General features: G+C 41.3%; 1 protein-coding gene across 1 annotated transcript in view; it reads left to right on the top strand.

Annotated features, from left to right (window-relative positions):
* The window catches only part of HTR7 (5-hydroxytryptamine receptor 7), a 79014-nt gene that overhangs the window by 43087 nt on the left and 9998 nt on the right, over window positions 1-25929 (top strand). The window contains exon 2 of the mRNA XM_083149031.1: window positions 22591-23340. Coding sequence (XP_083005157.1) covers window positions 22591-23340 — 750 coding nt within the window. The remainder of the gene's footprint in view (window positions 1-22590; window positions 23341-25929) is intronic.

Raw genomic sequence — 25929 nt, forward strand, 5'->3', positions numbered from 1 at the left:
TATCATTCAGTGCAAGAATACAGTATCAGGGAGAGAAAGCTATTTTGAAAATCACATTTCACTAAACTTCACCAGAAACATAGCATGTCAAGGAGATATCATTATTACAAACAGACATCTAATGAACAGAAATCCCCTGCCTTATTCCTGGTTTTCTTGTTACTTGCTCCAACAGTGAGATAAAATCTTCACTACTCATTGAAGTGTACTCGCAATCAGGGCAATGCCACTCTGGGAAAAGCCATTTCACATCCTGTTTAACTGCACTTGGGGATTTTACAGGATTGTGAGGTTTAGATGATGACACCACTGAATATGATGCATTGGAATTAGAGGATCTTAACTCTTCTGCTGTGGCCTCAAGGGGTCCCTTCTTCAGAGTCTCTTACTTGTATGCACTATTTGAATCAGCCTCATTAAGGTAGGCTGTATTGGAATTACTTTCATTTGTGGTATGTCTGCAGTCAGATAGTAGCTCTTGAGGAAGTTTTGGCCTGACAGTATCTTGCAGGTACTATTACATATATCTACTTGTTTTTTCTAGAATGGCAGTACTTTTCATTGAATCATTCTGCACTCAGGCATGAGAATACTGTTGACTGCATCCATATGATCTCCAAATAGTGTTTCCTTCCCCATTTTCTGCTCCTTCGAGATACATATTATCTTTCAGGGATTGATAGAAATGCATAGGATCTCTGCGACGTGGGTAGCTCCCATAACACTTGCTTTTTGCTGCATATATGCTGCCCTGAACTGGAACACCACCAGGATCAGTGACATTGATGTTATCAAATTGTCTCTCCAGTCCCCAGGATTTGATAATATTTTGTTGAGTTGTTCCACTGGATAGCTATATAATGAACAATAATATCCTGCTTTGTGTGAACACAATTGATGAACCCATATTCACGTTGCACATGAAACCAGACAACTTTTCCCAAAATTTTCTTTGTGCGGACTGGAGGAGCATTATATAATTTGGCAAATAACATCCCCACGGGCAAAAAATCCTTACCACCAAATGATTTTTTCCCATTCACAAAGGAGATGGTCGAAAAGGTGGGGTGTGTGTGTGTGCTGACATTTTTTGACATCAGCTGACCATTCTGAGCAGGCATCGACCTGCTTCCGTTTGCAGAGGTACACACAGTGATTTCCTCTCATCTGGCAGTCCGAACACCTCGGCAAGTAAGATACTTGCTGAAGGTGTTTGCACATGCATATATTTGTGCATGTGTAGACCGTCGCCAACGGAAACGGGGGAAAATTCAGCCCCTGAATCAGTACACACAGCTCCCACATATTACATTACACACAGCCACCATATTACACCCAGTACACACACTACTATATTACATTACACAAAGCCCCCCATATTACACCCCAGTGCACACACCACTATATTACACTACACATTCTCCCCCATACTACTCACCTCTATACTACATTGTATTTACACACCGCCCCCTGTATTACACCCAGTACACACCACTATATTACGTTAGAAAACCCCCCATATTACACACAGTAGATAAGTACATACAGCCACTCCCCTATCTTACAGCCTACTACACACCACTATATATTACACACAGCCCTCCTCACATTATGAAGAGCCCTCACTCTCCCCAAGTATATGTAACACTCACAGTTGCTTCTTCCTGGAAGGTACAGGGACCCATTAGTGTGGTGAGTGAGGCAGCTCAGCAGGCAGAGGAGCAGGGAGAGTTGGCCTGATCCACAGAGTCAGAGCCTGAAGGGAAGTAGCAGAGCCCCGGCTGCTGGTTCCCTGACTGAACTCGCACCACAGACTTTCTGTCAGCACAGCAGGATAGCCACTGCTACCCACAACCACACGGTGGCCGGCTGTGACTTCCCATGTGCATGTCCGACCACCAGCATTCTCAGACACGCACACATGCTCAGTCTTGATTTCAATGGAGGGGTTCAAAAGGTCTGATGGGGTTTGCGGGGGAGAGGGAGGCTCATGCAAAAGTCAGGATCCTCCTGCTGAATGTGGAAGGATAGGCAAGTCTCATTCGGGTGTACATTTATTGTGTGTATACTACAGACTTGACTACTGTTATCTACTCCTAATTTTCATCCCTGACAAATGCCTCTCTCCACTTCAATCTATCCTCAATGCTGTAGACCGGCTCATCCTCTGCACCAAACGCCCTACACCCATCTCTCCTCTCCTACAAGCCTTTCTCCCCTCCCCTTCCCTTGCAGAATCCAATTCAAGATTATTACACTCACTTACAAAGCCCTCACCCACTCCTCTGCCATGTACATCCCTGACCTCATCTCCCTTTACACTCTTGCCTGGGCCCTCTTCTTTCATGCTCTATCCTTCTCTGACTGAACCCTTTGGGTGCCAATGTTGTTGTGAGCGATCCTCAAAAAATGCCAGCATCGCTTACAGCAACTGTTCTTTTAGTATAAATAAATAAATACAAATGCAGCCAAGTCAAATAATTGAAGTTTAGTTAAATATTGCATCAAAAAAAATAACAGATGCTGTGTGCAGCATATTTTGAGGATCTCTTTTTTTGAGGATGTCGTTGGCACTCAAAGGGGTTAAACCATCTTTGATGGTATAAAATCCTGCGGTGTTCTCAGCAGCATAACTAGAGATAAAGCTCCCCCCTTCCAAAAAAAATTTGGTGCCCCAAAAACCCCACCCCCACACAGGGACAGCGCAGGCACACAATGAACAGTACCTGCTTTTATCCATCTGGAAGGACAGCATCCTGCTCTCTACATCAAGCAGAGAGGAAGGGGGAGCGGTGGCCGGCCACAGTAAAGGGGGAGAGGTGGGCAGGGTGGCAGGGGAGCTCTCTGGCTGTCTGTGACTGTGTGGGGATGCTCAGTGACCCACCCCATGGGCGGTTCATGGGGTGGGTCACTGAGCGTCCTCGCACAGACAGCCAGAGAGAGAAATACAAAAGATAATGAGCGCTGATTAGGATATTCCACACTGCAACTGTACCAAAAGGGGAAATTAACTAAACCCCTTGAAGTAAATCAAGCAAAAAGAAAAAAGAATATGGTACAACGCTGTGTTGAATATAAATGTAATTTATTTAAAAAGTATACAATTTCATGGCCACAATAGACAAACAAGACTCACAACACATATATAACTGTTAGTCCATTCCCATCTCAACAAAACTGGTTAGTAGTTTGCTGCATGCATGCAAGCGTTTTGTTAGTTGTATATCCAAAGCTTAGATTGATTTTAGCTTGAGAATTAATTTTTGTTATGCATATGCAAAGATATAATATACTTAGGTTTGTCACCAGTCTTGTGGCAGGGATGGGGTGTTTCTTTAAGGCTTTTGTAGAAACCACGATGTTGTCTCTACGCGTTTCTCCGCCTCGATAACCGTGTCAGCGGCTTCCTCAGGAGTGGAAATCCACTCCTGAGGAAGCCGCTGACACGGTTATCGAGGCGGAGAAACGCGTAGAGGATAGAGGGGACATCTTCTTGGCTACAATCAGATACCAACTTACTGTTCTTTGATATGACCGTACAATAGGACTGCACCAACGGTCGGAGACAACATCGTGGTTTCTACAAAAGCCTTAAAGAAACACCCCATCCCTGCCACAAGACTAGTGACAAACCTAAGTATATTATATCTTTGCATATGCATAACAAAAATTAATTCTCAAGCTAAAATCAATCTAAGCTTTGGATATACAACTAACAAAACGCTTGCATGCATGCAGCAAACTACTAACCAGTTTTGTTGAGATGGGAATGGACTAACAGTTATATATGTGTTGTGAGTCTTGTTTGTCTATTGTGGCCATGAAATTGTATACTTTTTAAATAAATTACATTTATATTCAACACAGCGCTGTACCATATTCTTTCTTCTTTCTTTTTTCTTTCTTCTTTTATCTTTTAGCCAGAGAGAGAAGTCTGCATATTTTATTGGCAGCTGCTGCAGACTTCTCAGGACTTCTGGCACGCTGTCTGGCAGCCTATGTAAGCACCGTGATCCTGCGCCCCAGTGGCGCCTGCACCCCCGCCACTGCTAGGGCTGCAAAGTGGTAGTTACATCACCGGGTGTTCTGCCACCCTGGTACTTATCCTCTATTGTATTCAACTGTAAGTCACTGTTTTGCTTATTTGTTTATGTACTCTGTAATTAGGTGCTGCAGATCCCTTGTGGCACCATATAAATAATGGATATAATAATATATATTTGTGTATATATGCATCACTGCGTTCTTAAAGATATGCAATTAGTTTATATCTTAATTAGTAAGTGACACTGTGTAATACCAATCATTGCACACATTATTTTGTGTATGCTTTGGAAAGCCAGCAAATTGATTGATGTGCTGACTTTAATGCACAATCTACAACTGTGGGCCTGATTCACAGATGGAAGCAATTACGATATTCTCGCAAATTAATCATTTATTTTTGCCGAACATGCAAAGGTTGTGAAAGAGTGATTGTAGGACAAACTACCATTTGGGGAGATAACAGGGAAGTGGCGAATACTATGCAGGCCTGTCGCCACCTTTTTGTGGGCATGTCACAGCTAGCAGCAATGTCTTTTTACAAAGTGGTTGCGATGGATATTCTTTGCAACTATTTTGCGCAACCTCAGATGCATGTGGTAGGCGTCTCTTTTCAAAAGACGGCTATTACGGCATATGTGTATTTTCTCAGATCCACTGCATATGAAGACAGGGTAGATTTTCATGTTTATTTTACTATATGTTTATGTTAGAAGGGGCAAGGTAGTCACAGTCCCAAAATGTTACTTTTTACCAGAGCCTTATTCCTGGCCTAAAGGGCCTGAAGCTGGAAATATTCAAGGGAGTATTATGATAAGTGGAGGAGGTGAGGTGAGGCCAGTGCCATGTAGGCAGGTAGAACCCATACACTATACTCCTCAATATATCCCTTAATATATAAAAGCACAAACATTTTAACACTTATGATGTATGGCCCACCATGTGGCTAGCTGGTGTCTGGTGATCATCATGTTGTCATGGTGATGGGCCTATTTTTATGTGGAGGCCTTGAGTTGCAGCTCCATCAGCCCCATTGTTAATTTGTCTCTGCTCTTATAGTTCCTGAGATTGTAAGCGTGGACCCTCTTTCCTATATATCTGTTAACCCTTTATTTGTTACATTGCCTTTGTGCTTTAAAAGTTAAAAAAAATTCCCTGTGGCTGCAGTACTCAAATTTTACCACCAGATGGAGCCAATTGATAGTAATGGTTGGTCTGATGTTGTCAAATGGCCGCAAAGTCTGAACTTCGGAATATTTACAGCAAGATGACATTTAAAAACTCCTGATGTAGTTGTAGCCATTTGGCAACACTATCAATAAAGGTTTAATACTCATTCTTGTTTGTTCTAATTGTAAAGCTGTAATATATACACTGCCATTCAAATGTTTGGGGTTACTTAGAAATGTCCTTATTTTTGAAAGCACTGTTTTTTTCAATGAAAATAACACTCATTTAATCAGAAATACATTGTTAATGTGATAAATGACTATACTAGCTGAAAACAGTTGTTTTTAAAAGGAATATCTACATACTGTAGCTGTATTGAGGCCCATTTCAAGCAACCATCAACACAGTGTTCTAATGGTATATTGTGTTTGCTAAACGCGTTAGAAGATTAATGGATGACTAGAAAACCCTTGTGCAATTATGTTAGCACAGCTGAAAATGGGTTTGCTCATTAACAAAGCTATACAACTGGCCTTCATTTGAACTAGTTGAGTATCTGGAGCATCACATTGGGGGTTTGATTAATCTCTCAAAAATGACCGGAAAAAATAACTTTCATATGAAACTTGACAGTCTATTCTTGTTCTTTGAAATGAAGGCTATTCCATGTGAGAAAATGCCAAGAAACTGAACATTTACCTCCAGAGAACAGCACAAACAAGCTCTAGCCAGAGTAGAAAGAGAAATGGGAGGCCCGGTGCACAACTGAGCAAGAAGACAAGTACATTTAGACAAGTATTAGTTTTAGAAATAGATCCCTCACAGGTCCTCAACTTGCAGCTTCATTAAATGTTACTCACAAAATGCCAGTGTCAATGTCTACAGTGAAGCGATGACTCCGGGATGCTGGCCATCTAGGCAGAGTGGCAGAGAAAAAGCCATATCTGAAAATGGCCAATAAAAGGAAAATATTAATATGGTCAAAAAAACACATGCAATGGACAGAGGAAGATTGGATAAAAGTGTTATGGACAGATGAATCGAAGTTTGTGGGGTTTGGATCACACAAAAGAAGATTTGTGAGACGCAGAACAAGTAAAAAGATGCTTGAAAAGTACCTGACACCATCTATCCAGCATGGTGAAGGCAATGTGATGGTCTGGGGCTGCTTTGGTGCTGGTAAAGTGGAAGATTTGTACAAGGTTCAAAAATTTGAATAAGGAAGGCTATCACTCCATTTTGCAACACCATGCCATACCCGCTGTGGAAAGCGCTTAATTGGAGCAAATTTCCTCCTCCAACAGGACAATGACCCAAAGCACACCTTCAAATTATGCAATAATTATTTAGAGAAGAATCAAGTACTGTAGCTGGTATTCTGTCTGTAAAGGAGTGGCCAGTGCAGTAACCAGATCTCAACCCCATTGAGCTGTTGTGGGGGCAGCTTACAAGAAGTGCCCATCAAGCCAATCCAACATGTGGGAGGTGCTTCAGGAAGCGTGGGTTAAATTTCTTCAGATTAGTTCAACAAATTAACAGTTAAAATGCCAAAGGTCTGCAATGCTGTAATTGCTGCAACAGGAACATTCTTTGATGAAAGCAAAGTTTGAAGGACAAAATTATTATCTAAAATAAAATCATTATTTCTAACCTTGCCAATGTCTTGACTATATCTTCTATTCATTTTGCAACTTATTTGATTAATAAAAGTCAGTTTTCATGTAAAACAAAAAAAATTGACTGGGTTAACCCCACACTTTTGAACGGTACTGTAGAATATATTATTGTTATTACTACAACAATAACAATGTTTTATCTCCATACACTACATTCATCCTATCCCTTCCTGTAGTAAATACAATTCAAGAACAGCTGAGTGTGTAGACATCACAATAATTAATAGTCCTCTGTCTTCCTTCATTTGCAGAATATAGTAGTTTGACAAAGATCTGTCTTTATAAGAAACATTGTGCGAGAGCAAAATGAAAGCATTAATGAGTATTTTTTCCTGATTTACTAAATGCCGCCAAAAAGAAAATGATATTTGTAATATTTCATAGCTTTTAAAGTTATTAGCATTTACTAAATTGTTTTTGATTTTTTGTGCGTGTGTGTATGCATGCTGTAATTAGTATAAGCACTAATTTGCTAAGTATATTTAATACAATTAAAACAGTTGTGGCTATCTAAAGTTCAATAGCCATACAGAACAAAATATAATATTCTGGAAAAAGAGACCAGCATTTTTTTCTGCACCAGACCCTTCGGTCATCTACTTCTTTGATGGCCATATTATCTGATCTCGCTCAAGTGCCTTGGGCATCAAGTTCTATATTCTACAGGACAATGGCTGAATGCGCCAAGTGAATGCTTCTGAGATCTTGAAACTGATTACTTCATTTCATGACAGCACTTGACAAAAGTCTTTTTCCCAAATTAAATGTCAATTGTAAAATTCTTTCTTAAACCTGCTAAAAATTGAAGTTGAAGTTTTTTATGACTGAAGAGTTAATCAAAGTTTATTGCAATCAAAAGGAGATCATAAAGTAGGTTAATAAGATGAGTACGAAAAATGAATGAGCTCTTTAGTCAATGGGTAAATTATGCCCCAACATAAGATGCTCTTGAATTAATATAGCTGCATTAAAGATTGTAGGTAATTAGCTAACTGGCACTAATGAATTCAAAAGATTAACAAAATGCTTGACAATCATCATAGAAGGTATAATGGAGGTTGGGAAATTCAGCTCAACATTGAATAACTGTCTTTTCAAACATAAATATTTAGGAAATGTTGAGTTTTGATCTCGAAATATCTTTCTATAGAATATGTATTCAATTCACTCTAGTTCAGAATCTTTCGTTGGAACTTTTGAAAAGCCTATAAGATATTTATCTTTTCTGTTTATGACATTATAATTGACATTTTTGGGTAGGATTAATTCTCCACAGGAAGAACAAACCAATGAATAAATTCAAAGAATGTACACATTTACAGTGCCTAATATGTTGCCCTATAGTCTAGAGATATTAAATCACATTAATTTGGTCAATTTATGTACTGTATGTTTTTTAGTCTTGTTATCCAAAATTCTAATTGCCTTACATTAATAAATATATAATCACCTTGATTTATTAGTAGTTTTTTTTCCCCACTGTATAATTATATCTCCCATGATAAGAGCGGAGAAGATGTATGTATGTATGTAAAGATAAGAGGAAAAATAATGATTTTGCTGATTTCTTCTGGGATCTACAGAATTACAAATATTCTTTCAAACTTTTATTTGTCAGTGTAATTAACTAATAAAAGTACTGTATTAACAATTTGTTTATTTTTCTGTGTACAATATATTTTTATCTATATACATAGAAAAAAACAAAGGAATTATATCTACTGACTTGTATATTAAACCTACTGATAGATATGTGTCATTATGTTAATATTCCTCAAAGACATTGGATGGTAGTCAATAACCTGCAATCATTGTGTCACCGGGAGGATGGGGCTGGTAACTGTGTCACGGGGGTACTATTCAATTAGCCCTGATAAGCCAGTGGGAGTGAAAACGAATCCCAGAAAACAGCCCCTTTTTGGCTGAAAACGAGACTGTTTCTAGTGAAAACACAAAGGTTAATTGTGTTTAGGGGAGACATTGTATTGTTTTTTTGAGTGACCAAATTGGATAGTCCCAATAAATATATTGGAGAAACATGAAAAAACTCAGTAAAAAGTACATTTTTCGCACCCAATGCACTCTATCTTTGGGGGCGATTGAATACTGGCAATTGACTGAAAATTTACAAAAAGGTTAGATAACGCAAGTGAGAATAGTTAATGATTCTGCAAATAAGGATTAATCTTTTAGCATAATTAATAAATGTACCCAGAGAAGATAAAATTGCTAGAATTGAATTGAATTGAATTGATAATTTAAACCTGAGTAAATTAAGAAATGAAAATAAATTACCTTGACAATCATGTACATAACAGGCCAAATATAATGCTGCCCAAGTTCAGAACTTTGACTTTTCTTTTAAAAGGGGCAATCAATTAAAAGGTATGGGTTTGCCCCTTTAAAAACACATCCGCGTTCGGCTGGCATCCCACACATCCGCCGAACTCGGGTGGCTTTCCATTTGGCCCAGGTGACAAATGTACAATGACATAAATATAACAGAAATAAGTTTACCAAAGATGACAGCGATGTCAGTAGATACTTGTTCATTTACAAAGTCATTTTTCTGACTATACACAGTAGTGTTAATAAGGGAGTTTATGACCTGAACATCTTGCAATAGATAATTACCTTGTATTTATATTGAAATGATTGTAGTTGAATGAAGAGTTCACTGCATGGTATATCCTCAATGTCATTTATTTAACAACACAAAGGAAATGCAAGTACCGTGATCTGGGTTTGTACTGTGTAAGACTGCTTTCCATTTTTCCGTTACATTAAGAAATTCTTATGGCCCAGTATACAAAAACAAATTATTATGTGAAAAGATTTTAATTCCATATGTCTCTATTTAATAATATGGGTTTGTAGAACTTATATCTAATTTGATTTAAGTTGTATTTAAATTAGTGTTTTAATGATTGTACAAGAGTTTTACAATTTAATTATACTACCGCAATTACATGAAAAAGTGTCATATACTCACTTTTTTAGAGTCAATTTACTTCTATAGGAGATTGTTACATCATCTGACTGAGCATAAACTTCTTGGTTACTTTGTGTATATCACATTCTATGCAGTGAGAAATTAAGGTTAATATGGGTCCATAACTTGAAAAGAACTCACCAAATACAATTGTCAAAATGATATACTGGTAATTTTGCATAAATACTCCCATCACTATAAATGTGTTACACTGTAGTGTAGTACGGATGGTGTAATGGTTAAGGTGAGTACACACGGGTGCAATTTTCTGTGAAATCGCTGGGAATATGGTCGATGAGCGACCATATTGCCAGTGATTTGGAGCGCAGCTGCGCGCTCCCGGGTGCACTGCCTAATGGTCGCTGGTCGCAGGAGCATGCTCCTGCGACCAGCGGCTTTCCCCGGTGATCGCTGTGCCGGGAGGTCAGCGCCGGGGAGATCAGCGTTGATCTCCGCAGCCCCGTGCCGCTGCTCCCTCCCTCCTCCCATCAAAGTGACAGCAGCAGCGTCTGCTGCTGCTGCGCTCCCCCTCCGCCCCGTAGCAGTGTCTCCTTTTCATCGCTGATGAAAAGGAGACACTGAGCAATATGATTGCTGGGGATATATTGCTAGCAATATATCCCCAGCAATCATATTACCCCGTGTGTACACAGCATTAGAATTGCTGCCTCACAGCAATGAGGTCATGGTTTCAATAATTCCCACCATGGCCCTAACTGTGCAGAGTATGTATATTCTCCCTGTGCTTTCATGGGTTTCCTCCGGGTGCTCCTGTTTCATCCCACAATCCCAAAAGAAAATATACTGGTAGGTTAAATGGCTCCCAATAAATAAACCCTAGAATGAATGTGCATGCATGTACATGTGGTATAGATTGTAAACTCCACTGGGACAGGGACTGGTGTGAATGTTAAAATAATCTCTGTAAAGTGCAATGGAATTTGTGTGCGCTATATAAATAACTGGTAATAAATAAGTCAGAATGTAGCACATAGTCCCATTTCACATTATGCCACAGTGTCCTGAGTTTTTATTCTCATAGTACACTCAGTTCACATTATGCCTATTGAAACATCATTTGTTGCAGCCTGCTCACTGCCCCCACACAAAGCCTGATGAATGGGATGAAGCTATGTTTGGTCATCCCTCGTGTTGTTGGTGCCCCTGATCAGTTCCCTTTGCCATCCTGTTGTTAATCCAGCACTGATTCCCTACATTTTAGTCTTTAATATATAGTATATTGAACAATGATGTTCTGTAACCTGCAAACAATCACTGACAATTTAATTCACTTTTTATTATAAATTTCTATATACTGTAACTCTGTGGGGGTTTTTTGTCTAACATTTGCATTGCCTATTTTATACTATTTATCTTTCCTGACAGTTTCCTTAGCTTACCATAGTTATTAACTGAAGAAAAATGCGTAATAAATAGTTTTCTTGCCTTTTCTAGCAGAACAAATACATAAACAGTTCCCATTACATGGAAATGTACAAAATGTAATCATTTGATTAAAATACCTTAATCAAGACAAAATAAATATGTATCCATTGATCTGAAAGAACAGAAACTTCAATTACCACTAATAATATTTGTAAACAAAATATATGAGGGTGTAATTAAGGTAAAGTTAATGTTACAGGTTTTCAGTGACTATATTTTTATCACCTATAATAAACTTGAACAATTGATCAATTGCATATTTTTATTTAATTCCTTTTTTTTTTTAATCTTTCTCAGAAACCTAGGGTTAGGTGCCATTGTAGGGAGAATGGAGCAGGAGGTAGTTTAGGTAAGAGAAGGAAAAGCACATGATGCTTATGAGAGCTTATATTCTAGCGGGGAGGGGTAGACAGACAGGGGTGACAAAGATGGAGCAGACAGTGAGCAGGGAATATGTAACCTAATACGTTTTGCTCCTGAAAGTACAAAACACAAATGTGAGGTTATTACCAAACACTAGATACAAAGCAGGGATTGATGCAGAATTGGGTGGCCTAAAACGTGCACAGAGGGCCTAATTCAGACCTTATGGGTGGTGGTGGGGGGGTTTCTGGGTACTCGGAACACCCACCCCCCCCGTGTGTGCTACTGATATAAGTCATGAATTGAAAATGTTTCTACAGTTCTTATTATTTACAAGAATACCCCATAAAGTCTTCCTTCTAAATACAGTAACATACCTTTATGAAGGTCATGTTCTATTTCTGTTATGCATGCCCTGCATTGTTGGCCCTAATCCTGTACACTGAGTATTCAGTAATATTTCCTAGCCCTCTTGGGGCTCCCCACTGTCATCCTGCCAGGTGGAAACAGAAGAGAAAATGTATATGGTAATGAGCATTTTGTTCAGACATGACGTTGATGAATTGGCCAATGTTATTCTTGTCAGCTGTAAAAGAATGAACAAATGTTGCAAGTTCACACTCTTATTGTGTATATCAACCTGTTAAATCACTAGGGTAAATTACCATGCAAAACTCATCATTTATATCATTACATATATTACATATATTTCATTGAATAGACTAAGATCTCATATGTAATGAATATACATTTTTAGCTCTTCACATTTTTAACCCCTTCCCGACAATTGACGTACATTTACGTCATGGTCGGGAAGTACTTCCCGACACATGGCGTAAATGTACGTCATGGCTTGTAACTGTCAATAGACGCGGTGACAGTTTCAACATGTCTGCTGTCCCTGACAGCAGACATGTCCGTGCATGCCCAGGGGGGGCTGCGATGCCGCCCCCCCGTCGGCGATCGCTGTGATTGGCTGTTCAGTGTGAACAGCCATTCACAGCGTTTTCCTGTGTCACCGGCGAATAACGTTCGCCGGTGACACGGGATCGGAGGTGATTGGTGCTGTAAAGTACAGCACCAATCACCGCGGGGTGTAAGGGTGACACTGGTGTCACCCCACCTCACCCCGCCCGCCCCCAAAGGCCGTGATTGGTTCGTCGGACCGACGGACCAATCACAGCCAAGGAGGGGGATTTAAACTAACGGTGACTGCACTGCAGACGCCATTCCGGTCTGGAATTGCGTGCAGTGCGGTCACCGTGCCTAGCTGCCGCAGTATACTGACCTGAACCTTGCCAAATACTTACCTGATCCTTGCAAATACCTTGCCTGATCACTGCTTCATCACTGCTTGTAGTGTGCTGGATGCTTCCTGGATCCTGTTACTTGTGACTTCCTGTGTTGTAAACTTGTGCTGCTGCAGTGTAATAGCGTTAGATAGAGAGAGATAGAGAGAGATAGTGTCAGAGAGTGCTATATTTTGTGCTGCTGCAGTGTGATATAGTTATAGATAGAGACATAGAGAGAGAGATAGAGAGAGATAGAGAGAGATAGAGAGAGATAGAGAGAGATAGAGAGAGAGAGATAGAGAGAGATAGAGAGGCCTAGTGACAGAGAGTGCTATATTTTGTGCTGCTGCAGTGTGATAGTTATAGATAGAGAGATAGAGAGAGATAGAGAGAGAGAGAGAGATAGAGATAGTGACAGATTGTGCTATATATTTTTTATATAACTGACTGCTGCCCCCCCTTTTGTGCTGATCAGTATAAATTAACTGATCAGCAACTTTTTGGGGGCGCAGGTTTTTTTTTTATATATATATACCTGTCACTGCTGCTGCTGCAGTGTCATAGAGTGATAGATAGTGAGAGATAGAGAGATAGAGAGAGATAGTGACAGAGAGTGATAGAGAGTGCTAAATTTTGTGTCTGCTGCCCCCGCCTTTTGTGCTGATCACTATATCTGAGGTGATCAGCAACTTTTTGGGGGTGCAGAGGTTTTTTTTTTATATATATACCTGTCAGTTGCTGCCAGTTGCACTGTCAGTTGCACCAAAGGTTGTGCACCTGCTGCCCCTCACTGGTAATCAGTGTCGCATCACTGATCACCTTTTTTTTTTTTGTGGGTGCTGTGGGGTCTTTTTTTAATTTTTTTTTACACACACTGTGATTTTGTGGGTGTCCTGTGGCCACTGTGCGCTGATCAGTGACGTACATCACTGATCAGCTTTTTCGGCACAGGGTTGATCTATTTTTTTTTGATCAAATTCCTGTTGCCTTTGAGCGCTGTTCAGTGACGGATGTTACTGACCAACATCTGTGCTCAATTTTTGGCGCAGGAACTTTTTTTTTTTTTTAACCCCTTCAATTTATTTTTTTTTAACCCCTTCAATTTTTTTTTTTTAACCCCTTCAATTTTTTTTTTTTTTGTATAAAGTATTTTTTTTTTCTGCACTACATACACACTACACACTACATACCCCCCGGGTTGAAATAAAGTTTGTACCCCCCCCTACACTATACACGTGTTGAAACATTTCACTACCAGTAACACAAAAATAAAAATGGCATCCCAAATGTCATCCCAAATGTCATCCCAGTCATCCAGAAGAATGTATTCAGCGGAGGAGGCATATGCCATGCTTGCCTCTGACTCTGACACAGCCAGTGATGCAAGCAGGGAATTTGAAGGCTTCGTCTTAAGCACCTCTTCCTCCTCTGGTGATGAGGGACCCCCTCAAAGACGCCCCCGTAGAGCAGCTGAGACCCCCCCCCCAATAATTGATCTCGTATGGACCCCACCACCAGACAATTTTGAGCCCCAGGTTCCTGAGTTTTTGGCCATGCCAGGAATCCAATTTGATTCCACAGGTCTCAGAGAAATTGACTTTTTCAAATTATTTTTCTCTGATGATTTTATAAATTTAATGGTGGACCAAACTAATTTATATGCCCAGCAGTTTATTGCTCAAAACCCCACGTCATCATTTGCTAGGTGGACCCCTGTAGATGCAGTAGAGATGATGACGTTTTGGGGTCTGGTGTTTCATATGGGCATAGTAAAAAAGCCAGAAATTAGGCAATATTGGAGTACAGATGTTCTGTACAGCACCCCATTTTACCGTATGGCCATGCCCCGGGCTCGATTTGAGACGATCCTTAAATTTTTGCATTACAACGATAATGCACAGTGCCCACCCAGAGATGATCCCACCTTTGACCGGCGATTCAAAGTCAGGCCGGTCATTGATCATTTCAGTGCCAAATTTGAAGACATGTACATCCCAGATAAATTCATTTGCATAGACGAGTCCCTTATACATTTTAAAGGAAGGGTTAAATTCCGCCAGTACCTTCCCAGTAAGAGGGCAAGGTATGGCATAAAAATGTATAAGCTGTGTGAAAGCACCTCAGGGTATACTCACAGGTTTAGGGTATATGAAGGGAAGGATTCAAGAATTGAACCGCCAGAATGCCCCCCCTCCCTCGTAGGTGTTAGTGGAAAAATTGTCTGGGATTTAGTGCACCCCTTCCTGGATAAAGGTTATCACCTCTATGTGGATAACTTTTACACTAGCATCCCCCTGTTTAAGGCCCTTGGTTCAAGAGGTACAGCAGCTTGCGGTACTGTGCGCAAGAACCAAAGAGGCCTCCCAAAAACGCACATTGCCCAAGTAATGAGAAGGGGTGAAAGCAGGGGAATATGCACCGAAAATATGTTGTTGGTCAAATATAAGGACAAGAGGGATGTCCTTATACTGACAACAATTCATGGAGACAGTACCACCTCCGTCCCTGTACGAGGTACCAGTACCCACACCTCAAAACCTAATTGTATCCTGGATTACAATAGGTACATGGGCGGAGTGGATCTTTCAGATCAGGTACTGAAGCCGTACAGTGCCCTGCGGAAAACAAAAATCTGGTACAAGAAGCTGGCCGTGTATATCATCCAGATGGCACTGTATAACGCTTACGTGCTATTCCGTTCTACCGGCCAGAGGGGGACATTTATGCACTTTCAAGAGGAAGTCATAAAGGGCCTAATATTTGGGAACCAGCAGGCAGAGGGCCCCAGTACTTCTAGTACTGGCCCCCGTATTGTACCAGGGCAGCATTTTCCCGATGAAATCCCCTCCACTGGAAAAAAGGGCAGGACACAAAAAAGGTGCAAAGTTTGCTATAAAAAGGGAATAAGAAAGCAAACTATTTTCCAGTGTGACACTTGCCCCGACAAACCCGGCCTATGTATAAAGGAGTGTTTTAAAATATACCACACATCTATGGATTATTAGGTTCATAATTTCACCGTGCTTCGGGGGTCTTGCTAATGCCACATAGCACCCACCATTCATTCCACCAGAATCTGAGCCGCAAAATCCAAAAATCACTCCTTCCCTTCTAAGTCCTGCCATGCACCCAACTGGTATTTTTTGGTCACATGTGAGGCATTGCCGTACTCGGGAGAAATTGGGGCACAGATTTTGGGGTGCTTTTTCTCCTTCATACCTTCTGAAAATGAAAAATTTTGAGCCAGAACTGCATTTTTGTGTAAAAAAATGTAATTTTTCATTTTCACTGCCCACTTGTATCAAAATTGGTGAAACCCCTGGGGGTTTGAAATGTACACTATACCCCTAGATGAATTCCCTGAGGGGTGTAGTTTGCAAAATGGGGTCACTTGTGGGGGGGTTCCACTGTATTGGTGCTTTGGGGGTCTTGCTAATGCGACATAGCACCCACCATCATTCCACCAGAATTTGTGCTGCAAAATCCAAATATCACTCCTTCCCTTCTGAGTCCTGTCACTTTTTGGTCACACATGAGGCATTGCCGTACTCGGGAGAAATTGGGGCACAGATTTTGGGGTGCTTTGTCTCCTTCATTCCTTCTGAAAATGAAAAATTTTGAGCCAGAACTGCATTTTTGTGTAAAAAAATGTAATTTTTCATTTTCACTGCCCACTTGTATCAAAATTGGTGAAACCCCTGGGGGTTTGAAATGTACACTATACCCCTAGATGAATTCCCTGAGGGGTGTAGTTTGCAAAATGGGGTCACTTGTGGGGGGGTTCCACTGTATTGGTGCTTTGGGGGTCTTGCTAATGCGACATAGCACCCACCATCATTCCACCAGAATTTGTGCTGCAAAATCCAAATATCACTCCTTCCCTTCTGAGTCCTGCCACTTTTTGGTCACACATGAGGCATTGCCGTACTCGGGAGAAATTGGGGCACAGATTTTGGGGTGCTTTGTCTCCTTCATTCCTTCTGAAAATGAAAAATTTTGAGCCAGAACTGCATTTTTGTGTAAAAAAATGTAATTTTTCATTTTCACTGCCCACTTGTATCAAAATTGGTGAAACCCCTGGGGGTTTGAAATGTACACTATACCCCTAGATGAATTCCCTGAGGGGTGTACTTTGCAAAATGGGGTGACTTGTGGGGGGGTTCCACTGTATTGGTGCAACATAGCACCCACCATTCATTCCACCAAAATCTGTGCTGCAAAATCCAAAAATCACTCCTTCCCTTCTGAGTCCTGCCATGCACCCAACTGGTATTTTTTGGTCACATGTGAGGCATTGCCGTACTCGGGAGAAATTGGGGCACAGATTTTGGGGTGCTTTTTCTCCTTCATACCTTCTGAAAATGAAAAATTTTGAGCCAGAACTGCATTTTTGTGTAAAAAAATGTAATTTTTAATTTTCACTGCCCACTTGTATCAAAATTGGTGAAACCCCTGGGGGTTTGAAATGTACACTATACCCCTAGATGAATTCCCTGAGGGGTGTAGTTTGCAAAATGGGGTCAATTGTGGGGGGGTTCCACTGTATTGGTGCTTGGGGGGTCTTGCTAATGCGACATAGCACCCACCAAAATTCCACCAGAATCTGAGCTGCAAAATCCAAAAATCACTCCTTCCCTTCTGAGTCCTGCCATGCACCCAACTGGTATTATTTGGTCACATGTGAGGCATTGCCGTACTCGGGAGAAATTGGGGCACAGATTTTGGGGTGCTTTTTCTCCTTCATACCTTCTGAAAATGAAAAATTTTGAGCCAGAACTGCATTTTTGTGTAAAAAAATGTAATTTTTCATTTTCACTGCCCACTTGTATCAAAATTGGTGAAACCCCTGGGGGTTTGAAATGTACACTATACCCCTAGATGAATTCCCTGAGGGGTGTAGTTTGCAAAATGGGGTCACTTGTGGGGGGGTTCCACTGTATTGGTGCAACATAGCACCCACCATTCATTCCACCAAAATCTGTGCTGCAAAATCCAAAAATCACTCCTTCCCTTCTGAGTCCTGCCATGCACCCAACTGGTATTTTTTGGTCACATGTGAGGCATTGCCGTACTCGGGAGAAATTGGGGCACAGATTTTGGGGTGCTTTTTCTCCTTCATACCTTCTGAAAATGAAAAATTTTGAGCCAGAACTGCATTTTTGTGTAAAAAAAATTTAATTTTTCATTTTCACTGCCCACTTGTATCAAAATTGGTAAAACCCCTGGGGGTTTGAAATGTACACTATACCCCTAGATGAATTCCCTGAGGGGTGTAGTTTGCAAAATGGGGTCACTTGTGGGGGGGTTCCACTGTATTGGTGCTTGGGGGGTCTTGCTAATGCGACATAGCACCCACCAAAATTCCACCAGAATCTGAGCTGCAAAATCCAAAAATCACTCCTTCCCTTCTGAGTCCTGCCATGCACCCAAATGGTATTTTTTGGTCACATGTGAGGCATTGCCGTACTCGGGAGAAATTGGGGCACAGATTTTGGGGTGCTTTGTCTCCTTCATACCTTCTAAAAATTAAAAATTTTGAGCCAGAACTGCATTTTTGTGTAAAAAAATTTAATTTTTCATTTTCACTGCCCAGTTGTATCAAAATTGGTGAAACCCCTGGGGGTTTGAAATGTACACTATACCCCTAGATGAATTCCCTGAGGGGTGTAGTTTGCAAAATGGGGTCACTTGTGGGGGGGTTTCTAAATTTTAGCATCTTATGGTGCCTAGAAACCTACATGGTGCCTAAAAAATAATCTCATAAAAAGGAGGCTCCAAAATGAAGTAGGTGCTCCTTCTATTATGAAGCCTGTGGTTTGGTCAACGTGCACACTAGGGCCACATATAGGATATTTATGAAAACAAAAGAATTGGGGGAATCAATTTTTAGTCACATTTCTCTAGTAAAATGTACTGTGTTCCTTAGAAAAATGTATTAAAATTGCAAATCTGCAAAAAAAATGAAATTTTGAAATTTCACCTACACATTGTTTTAATTCCTGTGAAACACCTAAAGGGTTAACAAACTTCCAAAATGCTGTTTTGAATACTGTGAGGGGTGCAGTTTTTGAAATGGTATCATTTATGGGGGTGTCTCACATACAAGTCCCTCAAAGTCACATCAGAACTGAACTGGTCCCTAAAAAAATCAGTGTTTGAAATTTTCTTGAAAATTTGAGAATTTGCTATTCATATTGTAAGCCTCCTAGTGTCCAAAAAAATTAAAAGGAAGTTGAAATAATGATGGAAACATAAAGTAGACATATGGTCTATGTTAGTTATTAACTATTTTGAGTGGTATGATTATTTGTCTCACAAGCAGAAAATTTTCCATTTTGCAAATTGCTAAATTTTCCATTTTTTTACGACATTTTGGTATTTTTCACAAAAAAACACAGACTGTATCGACCCAAATTTACCACTAATTTGAAGTACAATGTGTCACGAAAAAACAATCTCAAAATCACTGGGATAAGTAAAAGCAAAAAAAAGTTATCCCCACTTAAGTGAGACATGTCAGATTTGAAAAAAAGGGCTCTGTCAGGAACGCAAAAACTGGCTCTGTCAGGAAGGGGTTAAATGTGTAATGTGTAATGAGAAAATTTAAAGGGATAAAATTACATATTTAACATTCAGTCATGTTATAGGAACTTTAAGTTATATACAATTTATGTAAATATTTCAGCACCTATATATATCATATAAGAAAACTTGTCTTTTAGGTTTAATCATGTTTTAAATAGCAACATAAATATAAATAAATATATATATATATATATATATATATATATATATATATATATATATATATATATATACTGGTATATGGAATGTCAGTCTCTTCCCTTGTTCACCCCCTCTACTGTTTCATCACACACTACATCACTACTCTGTCAGCCACTCCAACTCAATCCACCCAGCTCTGTCCCAGCACACTCCCCCCCCCCACTCCCATACTAAATTGGTGGCAGTCTCCCTCTCCCGACCTCCACTCAACTTCGCCCCCTCTCTACCCTTCTGCCATACCCTCTGCTCCATCAACAACCCCCACTCCATCCCCCATGCTATGTCCCAACTCTCTCCTCCACTACACCTACCCCCACACTCACTCCATTTAGTTGGTGTGTACTCCTCAGACAGTCAGCTATGGTCTGCCACAGTGTAAACCATTGGGGGGTGTACCCGGGCATTTACTGAGCGCATATTGAGGAAATGGGAGAGACCTGAAAGTATTATATGGATTTTGGTGGTTTAGCATATTCTTTTTCGTAAATTATACTTTTTAACTGCTCTAAGATAATGTTAATGGACTCACTGAGAACATAACACAAGTACATTTTAAGGCACTTGTGGTGGTAGCAACAAATGATTTTTGTTAAAAAAGCTACAAACAAAATGTTCTTTAATGATGTATATTGTACATTGCACATTGCAAGCACAACAATCTGTAGCATTTTTTTTAAACAATAAAAAGTGGAAGCTTGGAGGCTACACGGCATAAAAGGAAAACTATAACTGTCACGATCCTAGTAGGCTGATTCTCAAGATATGCCAATCTGCGAATCCCAGCCACGTGACACGATTTACTGAGTACCCCAAACGTGTGTTTATTTGACCATGATTTTCCGCTTGCCACCAACCAAATTACCTTTTTAGACCTGGTCCATGACAGCTTTGGTTCTGCCGACACCTCAAATTATGAATTACACGGTAGCGCTCTGGAGAATGTGTCAGAGGCTTGGGCTGGATAACAACAGACACTGGGGCAGATGTATCATAGCGGCGCTTATCGCGCCGCTATGATACTTCCTGCTTCGCCTCAATAGCGAGGCGAAGCAGGAAGGGACATCGACAAGATGTATTAACATCTTGTCTGCCGAAGCGGGGGAGCGTTAACTCCCCCCTTCTGCGATGTCCCTTTCTGGAGATAGCGCATCAGTTAATACTGATGCGCTATCTCCTGTCCCCCGGCCGGCCGCACTGGGCATGCGCGAGATCTCGCAAAAACCGCGAGATCTCCAGCGCAGCCCAAGCCAGACGCAGGGCTAGCGTTGTCCCCATAGTGGGGGATAGGACAACAAAATAGCCCTGAGCTGGCGAAGCGGCCGGGGCGAATTAACGCCTTGAAGGCTGTTAATACATCGCCCCGGCCGTAAATCCCTGGGGGGGATTGCAGGGACAGCCCCGCCGAGCGTAACTCGGCGGGCTGTCACTAGCGCATGTTAGGTGCGCTAGTAATACATTAGCAAAATCGTAATCCCCCCCCAGTTAACCAGCGTTAAGTGCATTTTTGCACTTAACGCTGGTTAATACATCTGCCCCACTAAAACTAAATTATGATTTTTAATTTAAGTGAAATCACTACAAGGCTTACAGTATATTATAGAAAACATAGGTTACAAGATATATAGTTAAAAGTCAAAAGTCACACGTAAAACATTCTCAAGCAAAATAAACAGGGAAAGAAAAACCAAGTACACACAGTTTGGGACAGTGGAACCGAGTGGAACCTCTCCGATTTTTCATCTGGATCATTATGCAGACAAGGTCCTAGTCCTGTCTAGATAATGACAATTTTTCTTGTGTGCCATACTCTTTTAAAATCTGCACTGTCACATGGGGTCTCCTGGTGATATACGCAGGGGCTGGCTTATTTACTTTCCTTTGAAGCTGAGCAATTAGCTATCAACAGCAAAGTTCTGACACCTAAGGTTCTGAGGGGGGAGACCCCCTTATTGTGCCTCCTAATTCTTAGCTTTAATAAGGCATCAACCTAGAGTTCTAAGGAAATTACTTTCCTGCCATCTCCTTGGAAGACATTTGCCAGACCTCTATGCCTTAGATCCTTGAATTTAGGACAAGTTTTATAGATGTAGAGGGGAAGGAGATAACATCTGCTTCCCTGTTTCACCCACAATTTCTTCATAACAATCCAGGGAAAATGCAGGTCACATATCAATAACATGTTATGTACAGTTAGGTGTCTTCAGAATGGCGCTTAATCATTAAATAACTATCAGTGGTGGGAAATGTGATGTGATGTAACATTGTGAAGTGTTCCAAGTGTTCCATTGTGAAGTGTCTACACTGCTGAGTAGACAAACTGACAGGAATAATTAAGATTTTGACTCATTGGGGTTATTTATTAAAATTGGAGTTCTAATGAAGATGGGATGTTGCTATGGGCAACCAATCAGATTCCATCTATTATTTTCTAGAACAGGGAAGAGGAACAGTTGGCCCCCAGCTGTTGAAGTACACATCCCAGCATGCTCTGCAACAGTTTTAGCATGGCCAAATAGCAAAACTGTCGCATGGCATGCAGAGATGTGTAGTTCAACAACAGCTGGGTGCCAAAGGTTCCCCATCCCTAGTCTAGAAGGTGCTAAATAAAAAATAACTAGATTCTGATTGGTTGCTATTCCATATTCAATAGAATTCCTATTTTAGTAACTAAACCCATTTTTCCAAAATTCAATAAATTGGAAAGCATACTGCTGTAACTGTTAATAATACAACTGCCTGTGCCTTATGTTTTGCCTGTTACATACTATACAGTATATGCTATATTTTGCTATAAACTAAATGGCGTTCTGTTTATTTACAGATATCTTGGAATTACCCGCCCTCTGACGTACCCTGTGAGGCAGAATGGGAAATGTATGGCCAAAATGATTCTCTGTGTCTGGTTACTTTCTGCTTCTATCACATTACCTCCCCTGTTCGGCTGGGCTCAGAATGTCAATGACAACAAAGTTTGCTTAATTAGCCAAGACTTTGGCTACACTATTTACTCTACAGCCGTTGCCTTTTACATACCAATGTCAGTGATGCTGTTCATGTACTACAGAATATTCAAAGCTGCCAAGCGGAGCGCAGCCAAACACAAGTTTGCTGGGTTCCCGCGATCGGAGGAAAGTGAAGGAATGATATCTGCAAATGGGGTTGTGAAAATACACAAAGAATCAGACGAATGTTCAAATCTTTCAAGATTACTTAGAAACGACAGGAAAAACATTTCCATTTTTAAAAGAGAACAAAAAGCAGCTACTACCCTTGGGATTATTGTAGGGGCTTTCACTGTATGCTGGCTACCTTTTTTTATACTTTCCACTGCAAGACCTTTCATCTGTGGAACGGAGTGCAGTTGTATTCCCTTGTGGATGGAGAGAACATTTTTATGGCTGGGATATGCAAACTCCCTGATAAATCCTTTCATTTATGCCTTTTTTAATAGAGACTTGAGGACAACTTATCGAAACCTGTTGCAATGCAGGTACAGGAACATCAACAGGAAGCTGTCAGCTGCAGGGATGCACGAGGCTTTGAAGCTCGCTGAGAGGCCTGATCATACCATGTAAGATTGCAACTGTTAACATATGTTAATACTCACGGTAAAATTAATATTCGTTGGTAAATTCTGTGTGATGAAACGTATACTGAATTTTGTCAGTGCTATAATTGATGTAGAACTGGTTCCTTCAATGTACTGGAAACATTGAGAATTAATTACAATTTACATGTTACTTACATAGAATGAAGGAAGTTATTAAGTTACCCAATACAAAGTCTATGAACTCAGTAGGAATAAGTAACATCACTAAGGCATAGACAATGCTGGATTAAGGGCCCCATGGGCCTTGAGCTGAAAATGTTCAAGGGCCTATTGGGGCACATGTATTAAGCCCGGCGAAGAGATAAAGTGGAAGGAGGTAACGCACCAGCCAATCAACTCCCAGCTATCATATTTCAAACACAGCTGATTGGCTGGAGCGTTATCTGCTTCCACTTTATCTCTACTTATCTCCGGTTTATCTCTTAACAAGGCTTAACAAATCTGCCCAATTATGAGAAGTGTAGGAGGATGAGGCCAAAGCCATGTAGGCAGATAGAACCTTTACACTGTATGCCCCAATGTCTTCCTTCGGCTTTGGCCTCATCCTTATATTGTAGGAGGATGCGGGCAAAGCCATGTAGGCATGTAGAACCCATACACTAAACGCCCCAATGTCTTCCTGAATATTTAAAAGTGCAAACAATTGGAGAAGCTCTTCCAGTAGTCAGTGGGGACTTGCTGAAATTCTGGAGATTCCAGGAGAATAGGGGAGTATGGCATAGACCAGTGCTAGCCAACTATGGTCCTTGAGAGCTACCAACAGGTCACATTTTCCAGACAACCTAGCTGCTGCAAAGGTGCACTCATTACTAGCTGAGACATTTTCAAAGATCCACAGGTGGAGCTAATTACTTCACTTGTGATTCTGTGAGGAGATCTGGAAAACATTAACTGTTGGTAGCTCTCGAGGACTGGAGTTGGCTACCCCAGGCATAGACTGATCACTGCACTAATGGTTTGACACGTGACCTTTGACGCGCGTGTGCACATGCCGGTTGTGGGCATGAGCGTGCACACATCCACCACACACGCACACGCTGCCTCTAACAGTTTGCAGGAGAGAGGGGAATAATGACATGTGATGCCCCCCTCTCTCCTGGACCTCAGCGGCGCACAGAAAGCGCCAGTGACTCTCTCAGAGCCTCCTCCTTGCACAAACAAATCGGCCACCTGGCCCCTTTGTAATTTGCCAGAAGTGCCAGATGGCCAGTCCGGCCCTGCACCCTGAGAACTACTACCTCCACTGTCAGTATAATAGGTATGTGTACAATTTAAGTGTGTCCCAACAATGCTGAGGACATTCTCATCCCAGGAGAACAGTTCTATTATCATACTGTGGGAGAAGATTTGCCCAAGCTGCATCCCAGTGCCTTGGGAACAGTCTACAGTAAGGTCCCATTGCATTGTACAAGGGGATAAAAACAAGACAAGTATTCCTGATCCACTGATTCTGCCTTCTGGCGAATGATACATTTACCCAATATAATACAGATGCATGGGGGCCAATCCAAACTCTATCAAACAAATCTGAAAATATTAGCAGGAAGGAGCTGGGGCTGCAAGTATCTGCTCAGAGACCATCCCATAAAGCCTTAGGTCTGCTTATATCTGCTATAGATCACCCACCTTGCATACTGTACTAAATGACAAGCACTTGCATTTGATTTCAAAGGATGATATTCACCAGAGCCTGATTAAACATCCCAGGTGCCCTAGGATTATACACATGTAGCTCCCCTTATAATGCTGCTAAACCCATGTGTATAGGTGATCAGGGGCTTACCAGTCATACTGCCCATGTGCATGTAATGAAGGAGGCTTTGGCTTTAGGGTTACTAGCTGGCACTGTAGCACAATGTACGGTACTCTTTACCTAGCACCGCGCCCACGATTTTGATCGTGAGCATCGCAGGTAAAAAAATCGCAGGCATTGAATGCACTAAAAATCGGGTGCGACGCGACCGACGCGATGCCCGCGATTTCCCATAGGGAACAATGTTAAATATCTCAATTGACCCGATTTTACTATTCAATGCCTCAATTGACACGATTTTTCCATAGGAAACAATGTTAAATGGCCCACAGAGGCCAAATAGCCACCCTGAAGTGTGAAATGGCCCCCACAATTGTTAACGCCACCCCACGATCAACGTGAACCCGAAGCGTGGCGAGCGCAGCGAGCCCGCGAGGGGCGGCGGTACGCGTCCTACGACCTTTTCATACCCCCACTATCCACGTCGGCGTGGAGTTGAGAATAGAATAGTGTGGCGAGTGCAGCGAGCCACCGAGCCCGAAGCGTGGCGAGCGGACGCGGATACCTTCACAGGTAAACGCGTCCCTTCGCGGGCTTCACAGGTATCCGGCTACGCTCGCCACGCTTCGGGCCCGGTGGCTCGCTGCGCTCGCCACACTATTCTATTCTCAACTCCACGCCGACGTGGATAGTGGGGGTATGAAAAGGTCGTAGGACGCGTACCGCCGCCCCTCGCAGGCTCGCTACGCTCGCCACGCTTCGGGTTCACGTTGATCGTGGGGTGGCGTTAACAATTG

Source organism: Crinia signifera, chromosome 6 (assembly GCF_055691185.1).
Source record: "Crinia signifera chromosome 6, ASM5569118v1, whole genome shotgun sequence".
NCBI lineage: Eukaryota > Metazoa > Chordata > Amphibia > Anura > Myobatrachidae > Crinia > Crinia signifera.